The 10,172-nt window shown below is 41.6% G+C and overlaps 1 protein-coding gene across 1 annotated transcript; it reads right to left on the bottom strand.

The window, feature by feature from the left end:
* Positions 1-1,158: 1,158 nt before the first annotated feature.
* LOC139181619 (uncharacterized) lies at positions 1,159-2,145 on the bottom strand. The gene has a single exon (XM_070785106.1). It carries the CDS (start codon positions 2,143-2,145, stop codon positions 1,159-1,161), a length of 987 nt encoding a protein of 328 aa, XP_070641207.1.
* Positions 2,146-10,172: the final 8,027 nt, after the last annotated feature.

The following is a 10,172-nucleotide window of genomic DNA, read 5'->3' as shown; positions in this document are numbered from 1 at the left end:
CATTGACATGAATCAGCGTGACCATTAAATTTTTAAAGAGTTCATGAAAAAATTATTTTTTGCTTTAAAAATGCTGCATTTCAAAGCAGTCTGGTCTGTCTTCAGGGGAAACAGCAAAATCCAGAACAGTGTGGCTGAGACCCTCAAATCACCCCCATTCACTGTTAATTAAGTACTTTCCACCTCACTTCAATGGCAAAAAGCAGACAGTGCTCAACCCCGATGTTTGCTAAATTAATCTGTTAGTTGAAAAGAACGCTTGGCTGTGAAGTTCTCCATACTTCTTTAGAATTTTCCTTGTGGGGATGGGCTGAAAATTCTAATTATACTTTACTGGTTTGATGAATCTCTTGTCTGTGATGATTTTTCCCCCTGAGATTATTATCTGCTGGAACAACGTCAGTTGGGTAAAAAAAAAAAAAAAAAAAAAAAAAATGAAGCGTGCTCTTCTGCCCTCAGAATTTGGTGGCCTTTCTCTTCCAGCCTATTGGTCCTGATCTAATTACCCAGTGTCAAGAGTCGGTTGTTGGCAGCCGAACTGTGGCTGGCAACTGTTAGCTTCTTCTAAAACACCAGCCAGCAGATCCATAAAATTAAGAGGCAGCATTTCACAGACTGTTTCTTGGAACTTTAAGAGCATTCATGTTTTATTTACTTAGACAATAAGGCATAAAATAGAAACATAGACATGTGCAGTGGATTTACAAACTCCTTACGAAAAAGAGTCTGTGTCCACTTTTTTTTGAATCAACCTTCATTTTGCACACAGGAAGTACTCAGTAAGTGCTACTGCTGTAAGGGAAGTTAGAATAGAATCTTTCTGTTGGATTTGCAGGTGGCACAGTGGTAAAGAATCCATCTTGCATGCAGGAGACGTGGGTTTGATTCCTGGGTGGGGAAGATCCCCTGGAGAAGGAAATGGCAGCCCACTCCAGTATTCTTGCCTGGAGAATCCCATGGACGGAGGAGCCTGGCAGGCTACAGTTCAAGGGGTTGCAAAGAGTCAGACACGACTGAGCACCCGTGCACATGATCAAACGTTGTGTTCTCAGACAGTCTGTTACACTTTTTTCTTTAGATGTTAATGGAAAAACCCACATGAACTTTTTGGTGAATGTGGTGCCTTTAACCAGAATCTTTTCCCTCCTACCTGCTGAATCATTCCACTCTTAAACTCTTGAATGTATCTTTCTGTCTACCACACAGATTGTTCTCATGTGTGCTGTTGATGGTCGCTATGATGATGCTGATGATAATGACGTTAGTGGTGATATTGATAATGATGTTAATGATGATGGTGGCGATGGTGATGTAGGTTATGATGGTGGCGATGCTGAGGGTCATGGTGATGGTCACGATGTTAGTGATGATGGTGGTGATGTTGATGTGAGCGATGATGGTGGTGACATTAATGGTGCTGGTGACGATGATGTCGGTGATGGTGGTGGTGACGATGATGTTGCTGATTTTGGTGATGCTATTAATGGTGATGTTGGTGATGATGTTGTTGTTAGTGGTGAGGGCGATAATGATGATAGTGATGGTGGTGGTGATGATGATGTTGCTGATGCTGGTGATGCTGTTAATGGTGATGTTGGTGATGATGTTGTTGTTAGTGGTGAGGGCGATAATGATGTGAGTGATGGTGGTGGTGATGATGATGTTGCTGATGCTGGTGATGCTGTTAATGGTGATGTTGGTGATGATGTTCTTGTTGTTAGTGGTGAGGGCGATAATGATGTGAGTGATGGTGGTCATGACGATGCCGGTGATGTTACTAACGGCGATGGTGATAATGATAGTGATGGTGGTGATGATGATGATGATGCTGATGTTGGTGATGCTATTAATGGTGATGGTGGTGATGATGCTGTTAGTGGTGAGGGTGATAATGATGTGAGTGATGGTGATGTTGGTGATGATGCTGAGGTTAGTGGTGAGCGTGGTCGTGACGTTAGTGATGGTGGTCATGATGATGCTGGTGATGCTACTAATGGCGGTGGTAATAATGATAGTGATGGTGGTGGTGGTGATGATGTTGCTGATGCTGTTAATGGTGAGGGTGATGATGATGTGTGAGTGACGGTGGTGCTGATTGATAGTCATGATAATGTTCGTGACGATGCCAGTGGTGAGTGTGGTCATGACGGCAGTGATGGTGACGTGGGTGGGATGTTAGTGACGATGATGGTGCTAGCGTTGACGGTGATAATTATGTCAGTGACCGTGATGACGTTAATGTTAGCGATGATGGGGTGACGATGAGGATGCTGGGGATGAGGGTGATGATGTTGGTGACCATGTTGCTGTTAGTGATGGTGATTTGGGAGATGATGTTAACGATTCTGATGGTACTGATGACTTCATCTCTCTTCCTACTTACCTGTTCCAAAATTTACGAAGCTTTTACTTGGCATTCTGCAGTAATCTTGGGAGTGATGTAAAGCCTCGCCGTTATCGTCGTTCAGTTGCTCAGTCGTGTCCAACTCTTTGTGACCTCGTGGACCGCAGCATGTCAGGCTTTCCTGTCCTTCACCATCTCCAGGACTTTGCTCAAACTCATGTCCACTGAGTCGGTGATGCCATCCAACCATCTCATCCTCTGCCGCCCCCTTCTCCTCCTGATGCAATAATAGTAGAAACAAAGTGAACAGTAAGTATCCTGTGTTTCAATCATCCTGAAACCATCCGTACCCCCATCCGTGGAAAAAATGTCTTCTGTGACACCAGTGCCTGGTTCCAAAAAAGGTTGCAGGCCTCTGGCTTGGAGGACGGGAAGCCTCTGTGCTCAGAGATATGTGATGAAAATATTCACATCAGCTCTGTTCATCACTACTCCAAACTAGAGATAAACCAAAATGACATGAACCATTGGCTGGAGAGTTAAATGTTGTATTTTTCCATTGAGAAAAAATTAAATTAACGGTGTGAAATAAAAGAAGGAAGATGACACAGTGAACAGCAGCCAGACATCAAAAATTTTACCTTTGTAAATAGAAAAATGCTTGCAATATAGTCTCAGAGGTGCCCCGGTCTGATTTTACCCCACACGCATTGCCTACAGCTCATTGATAAATAGTACACTTAGGGAAGCCTTGGTGGGTGCTCTGTGTTGCCTCATTTATTTTTTTTATTTTTAAAAAAAATACTTATTTTATATTGAAGTGTACTTGATGTACAATGCTATGTGAGTTCCAGGTGTAGAGCAAAGTGATTCAGTTGTACATAGACATGTTTCTATTCTTTTTAAAGTTATTTTCCCATGTAAGTCACTAAAGAGGATTGAGCAGAGTTCCCTGTGCTGGACAGCAGGTCCTTGCTGGTTCTCCATGTTAAACAGCAGTGTGTCCATGTCCATCCCAGACTCCCTGACTATCCCTTCCCCCATCCTTCCCCCTGGTGACCATAAGGTTATTATAGAGTATTGAACAGAGTTCCCTGTGCTGGACAGTAGGTCCTTGTTGGTTCTCCATGTTAAATACAGCCATGTGTACATGTCCATCCCTGACTCCCTGACTATCCCTTCCCCATCCTTCCCCCTGGTGACCATAAGGTTATTACAGAGTATTGAGCAGAGTTCCCTGTGCTGTCCAGCAGGTCCTTGTTGGTTCTCCATGTTAAATACAGCCGTGTGTACATGTCCATCCCTGACTCCCTGACTATCCCTTCCCCTGATAAAACCGTAAATTTCTCAAGTCAGTCTGTTTCTGTTGTGTAAATACGTTCATCTTTATCATTGTTTTTAGATTCCACATATAAAAGGGATAATTGTGTTGCTTTGTTTTAAAGGTCCTATTTGAAAGATTGTAAGAGTTGCTTCTCACAACCTTCCTTAGAGGTTGTAGGAAGCAGTTTACAGCCTGTATCACACGAAGAAAGGGATTCTCAGAAGACCAGGCTGATGGCAAGAAAAAGTCAGGTCAGGGGACATTCCTTACAGCGTCACATTCATGGTCGCGTCTAATGATCCACACTTGCTGTTTTGGAATGTAGAATGCCATTATTCTGGCAAAAATGCAGTTTAGTTCTAAATTCCATCATTTTCCAGCCCCCAAATACTGGAATGACATAATGATAGAGAGAGAATGCACCTACTTGGTAGCATTTTCTTGGGAGGTAATTAAAATTATTTAATGATGGAAATAAAAATTGTCATATTTCAGGAATTAGAAGACTTGCCATGTTTTGAGTTTCATAAAGAAGCAAGAAAGGCAGGCAGGAAAACCTTTTTTGCGGGGGTGGGGGGGGAATATGAAAATGTGTTGAAAAAAATGCTACAGTATAAAAATGTTTTACCACTGATGTTTCTTCTCCGAAATCTGAAAAGAGGGTTTTTTTTTTTTTTTCCTTTTTGCCATAAATGCATCCATGGGGGATACACAGTTCAAATGGTTTTCGTCATGCTGAGCTTCTGTAAAGTAAGACAGAATACAGTTTTCCTGTTTATTATAGGGGAAATTCCCAAGGCTCTCCATGAATGTTTTATAAGCTACAATGTAAAATATGAGCTTTTATCCTGCATTAGTTCAAATCAAGATGTATGTGGAAAGCCACAAAATAAGCCATGTTTCTAAATATCTTTCCCTATGTGGTTCTCATTCCAAATTAAAATGTCTTATTTTCTACGTATGCAAAGAGGCACAATTTAAAACTAATCACCAGTGTAAACTGGGTTAACGTATATTCACAGACAAATGTCCTGCTCCTAAGATTGCTGTAGTATATATTGTTCAAACCAGCAGCACGTAGCTCAATGCAATGAGGGAATGATTAGATTCACACCTGGATCTATTACCTGACAACTCTATTGACTGCTGAGTATCTAGTAATTTTCTTAACCTAAACGAGGGCTTTATGGTAAAAGTAAATAGTACCTGGGACTTCCCTGGTGGTCCAGTGGTTAAGACTTCTCCTTCCAAGGCAGGGGGTGTGAGTTTGATCCCTGGGCAGGGAGCTAAAATCCCAGATGGGAAGCCAAAAAAAAAAATAATAATAATAATAAACACCAAACAGAAAACACAAACAGTATTGTAACAAATTCAATAAGGACTTTAAAAATGGACCACAGTAAAAGAATCTTAAAGATACAAAGTAGGAAAATGAAAACAATAGCTCATACTTGATAAATATCACAGAATGCAAAGCTCAACATGTCTAAAGGAGCACTGCGATGACGTCATAAATATTTTTTTGGTTCGTAATGGAAAGAAAAGACCATGAAGCAGATTGCCATAGGTCGGGATCTCTAGATTTGCTTTTAGTATGGTTTAATATAAATACATGGACAGCATTGCATTGGTTTCAGGATAAGTCAGTATAAATGACACGTCTTGACTCAACTAGCCCAGTTAATGGAATCACTAAGTTGTTACTCCTAAAATGGAAATAAGTCTCCAGCTCGTGAATTGACTCTAGGTAGCTCGGCGCTAGTGGTAAAGAACCCGCCTGCCAATGCAGGAGACATAAGAGACATGAGTTTGATTCCTGGGTCTGGAAGATCCCCTGAACAGGAAATGGCAACCCACTCCAGTACACTTGCCTAAAAAAATCCCATGGAGAGAGGAGCCTGGTGGGCTATAGTCCACAGGATCACAAAGAGTTGGACACGACTGAGCTTGCAAGTAGGAGATGACCAAATGCGAGACCAGAGACCATGAAGTCCACTGGTTTTATGAAATTAGAGCTTAGAAAACAGGCCACTGATACATGCTACATGGTAAATCAACAGATACAGAGACAGGCTTGAAAGCATAGAACAGACGCAATAGCCAAGACCTGGAAGCAGCCTCAGTGTCCACTGACGGATGGGTAAAGAAGATGCAGTCCATATATATGACGGAATACTGCTCAGCCATGAGAATGAAATGATGTCATTTGTAGCAAGATGGATGCACCTACAGATGAGCATACTCAGTGAAGTAAGTCAGACAGAGAAAGACAAATGCCATATGATTCTACTCACATATGGAGCCTAAAAAACGCAACAAACTCGTCAACATAACAAAATGAAGTAGACTCACATACATACAGAGCAAACTTCTGATTCCCAGTGGGCAGAGGTGAAGGGGAGGGGACAAATAGGGTTAGGGGATTAAGAGGTATAAACTATTAGACATAAAATAAGCTACAAGGATACAGTGTACAGCACAGGGAATATAACCACTGTTTCTTAATAACTATAAATGGAGTATCACCTTTAAACATGGAAATACTCCTGTAACATATAACATTATACAGTTGCTGTGCTGTGCTTTGTCGCTCAGTCATGTCTGACTCTTTGTGACCCCGTGGGCTATAACCCGCCAGGCTCCTCTGTCCATGGGAATTCTCCAGGCAAGAATTCTGAAGTGGCTTGCCATTTCCTTCTCCAGGGGATCTTCCCAACCCAGGGATTGAACCCAGGGTCTCCAGCATTGCAGGCAGATTCTTTGCCATCTGAGCCACCGGGGAAGCTCATACAGTAACTATACTTCAATTTTAAAAATGTCTAGAGAAAAATTTAGTAAAATTGGAAAGCCAAAACAAATCCAAACTAAGTAGAGATTCATGATTCAACTGGAATCAAATATCTTATATGTGATGTTGCTCTAATGGGTATTAAAACCAACTTATTTGGGGGTAAAATATCAAGTTGTCTTGCAGACATTAACGGGGTGTATGGTTCTCTCCAAATACGACAGGTACCCATATCAAACTTAGATCACAAAGTATTTTGTTAATTTTATTAAAGTATAGTTGATTTGCAGTGTGTCTTAGTTTAAGGTGAATAGCAAAGTGATTCAGTTATATACATATGTTCATTTGTTTTCAGATTTTTTTTCGCATATGGGTTATTACAGAGCATTGAGTAGAAATCGCTATGTTATACAACCGGTCCTTGTTGGCTATCCATTTTAGATATGGTAGAGTGTATATTTAAATCCCAAATTCCTATTTTATTCCCCACTCCCTTCCCCTTTGGTAACAATGTTTGTTTTTTTTTTTAAATCTGTGAGTCTGTTTCTGCCTTGTAAATAAGTTCGCTTCTATCATTAAAAAAAATAAGATTCCACATATGAGTGATATCATTCTGTTTGTCTTTCTCTGACGTTTTTCACTTGGTAGGATCATCGCCTTTACTTCTAATCAGTTGTCTAAAGCTGTTGTGATTCTCTTTATTTTCCTTTTACTGGTGCTTTTATTTTCTGGCGAAAAAGAAGGTGCTGTCTTAGATGCCTTTAGTCACTCAGTCGTGTCCGATTCTTTGCGACCCCTTGAGCCTGCCAGGTCCCTCTGTCCATGGGATTCTCCAGGCAAGAATACTGGAGTGGGTTGCCGTGCCCTTCTCCAGGGGATCTTCCTCACCCAGGGATCGATCCCAGGTCTCCTGCATTGGCAGGCAGATTCTTTACCATCTGAGCTACCAGGGAAGCCGAAACTTGCCCCTGGTTACAACTTTCTTTGTGGATGGAAAAATATACATCTGAAGAAGCCCTAACTGGACCCCACTGTTCACGCAGCTTCATGCTGGAGGTAGGCTCCTGTCCAGGGAGATTTGAGAAACAGCTTTTAAAATACCGGCTTTGACTAAATGCCTTCCTAAAATGCTGACGTGTACTCTTCAATCAAGATGTATTATGAATTCCTGTTCCCCAAGTTAAAATCATGGCATTAAAGGACATATGGTGTGTATTTATTACCCTTTAGCAGTTGTGTTTTCAAAGTATTTTGCAGAACATCAGGCAGCACTGTCTTCCGTCTGGGGATCTCCTGCAGAGCAAGGTCTTTAAATTTCCACTTTGGTTCCATTCACTAGAGAGTCTGGTATAGTTACTGAATATAGTCGCTCAGGGTGCATTGCCCCACGTTGAAGTCACATCTTTCACCGTGACCTGAGATGATATCGAAAGACTTTCTGAGGATAATACCGAGACCAGTGGTTCTAAACTGCAGTGAGGAGAATTTTTGGTTTTCTCATTGGGATGAGAGTGCTATTGGCCATGACTGGTAAGGACCAGGGGCTCTATTTTTTTAAATGTGTTATTTAAATCTATTTCTGTTTGGTTGAAGGATAATTGCCTTACAGTATTGTGTTGGTATTACAGTATTAACCAAACATCTAACTTATGTCCTCTCCCACTTGAACAGGGGGGATAAATAGATAATACTTTATCTATTTATTCTATAAATGAAAATGCTTTATCTATCTATCATCTATCTATACATCTTTTTTAAAAAATGTATTTATTTTTATTTGGAGGATAATTGTTTTGCAATATTGCGCTGGTTTCTCTCACATATCAACATGAATCAGCCATAGATATACCTATGTCCCCTCCTTCTTGAACCTCCCCGCCAGCAAATCTCACCCTTCTAGGATGTCACAGAGCCCCGGATTTGAGCTTTCTGTGTCATATAGCAAATTTCCATGACTAGGGATGGCTGTCGTGGTCAGGACAGTCTCCCCCACAGGGAACTCTCTGACCCCCCATGTCAATAGTACAAAGGTTGAGAAACCGTGATGTAGAGGAGAGTTATCATGGAATAGCGCTCTCTGTGCTTCTGGTCTACCATCGGGACCAGCTGTGATGAAAGGCATGTTTTGATACAGCGTAGTCTGCCTCACATTCAGAAACACGCAATGTTCAATGCAAACAAGAAATAAAGCAAGACTGTAGAGTCATCCTTTGGTGCAGTTCTGCAAGTAGTGATGGAAAATATTGCCTGCTTAACTGCGGGGATTGAGAAGGTGGATACAGTGTGGAGCCCTGCAACCCTTCAAGGAGCTTAGATTGATTGAGGCGTGCCTGGAAGTGAATCTGTTTAATGTAATACAGAAAGACGGTCAGGACAGAGTGGGGGCAAGATGGTGCTATGAATACCTACGGCTTTGTGTGCAAAGGTGGATTATATTTCCTAGGGGTAATTTGACTTCCTAGAACAAACAAGTATGATTGATAGTCTAAGATGGATGGGATTGGTGGATAGGGGAATGGATAGATGAGGTAGATATAGATGACAGACATACAGATAAATGATACATAAATAGATAAGACAGATGGATAGGTAGATGATAAACAGACAATAGATTAGATAGATGACAGGTCAGTAGGTTGAGTGATAGATGGTAGATAGACATAGATGATATAGATGATAGAAAATACAGACAGATGATAAATAGATAGTAGATTAGATAGAGGTTAGGTAGGTAGTTTGATAGATAATAGATGATTCATGGTGGAGGTAGATATAGATACACAGTGAATTTGCGTATAAATAGCAATAATAAAATAAGAAAATGATATTTAGGAGCTCTCCCTGGGAAATTCCTATAGTTTGCTGGAACACTGAGTTTCCTTCTTTCGTCTCCCCTCAAAGCCGTGTGCAGAGTTGCTAAAGTGTTTAAGCAAAGCGATCATACCATAGTGAGATGAGCTAAGCAAAACTGCTGTGTCTCAAGTGGGAAGGAATGTGTGCATATTATGGGACTGGGAAAAGAAAGCAGGTGTGGAGGAAGAGGTAAAATTGCTGCCAAGAGAGACTGTAACTGATGAAATGATGAGAGAGAATAATGAAGCCGTTACCAGACAGACAGTTCAGGTAGAGGAGATAAGATCTGAAAGTCGAGCTTGCTTCTGAGGTTGGGAGGGAGGGAGGGAAAAGGGAGGAGGGACCTGAAAGAGAAAGGTGGGGAAAGAGTTTGGTGGGGAGGTGCAGGAGGAAGGGGAAACGTTCAACCCGGACACAGACAAATGGGGATCTGGGCTCTTGGGTTACGGGGTCTTCCCTGGTGGCTCAGCTGGCAAAGAATCCACCTGCAATGTGGGAGACCTGGATTCCATCCTTGGGTCAAGAAGATCCCCTGGAGAAAGGAAAGGCTACCCACTCCAGTATTCTTGCCTGGAGAATCCCATGGACAGAGGAGCCTGGTGGGCTACAGTCCATGGGGTCGCAGAGAGTCGGGCATGACTGAGCAACTTTCACTTTTCCTTGGGTTATAGAAGACAGTCATAGACTCTTTTTTTTTTGTATTGGAGTATAGCCAAAATCACTGCAGATGGTGACTGCAGCCATGAAATTAAAAGACGCATACTCTTTGGAAGGAAATTTATGACCAACCTAGACAGCATATGAAAAAGCAGAGACATTACTTTGCCAACAAAGGTCTGTCTAGTCAAGGCTATGGTTTTTCC

The sequence above is a fragment of the Bos indicus genome, chromosome X, assembly GCF_029378745.1.
Source record: "Bos indicus isolate NIAB-ARS_2022 breed Sahiwal x Tharparkar chromosome X, NIAB-ARS_B.indTharparkar_mat_pri_1.0, whole genome shotgun sequence".
Taxonomy (NCBI): Eukaryota; Metazoa; Chordata; class Mammalia; order Artiodactyla; family Bovidae; genus Bos; species Bos indicus.
Note: the sequence above shows the minus strand (reverse complement) of the source record. Positions and strands in the feature narration are given on the sequence as shown.

Excerpts from the sequence above, each read along its gene's own strand:
- LOC139181619 (XM_070785106.1), bottom strand. The coding sequence starts at position 2,145 with ATGACCACACTCACCACTGGCATCGTCACGAACATTATCATGACTATC.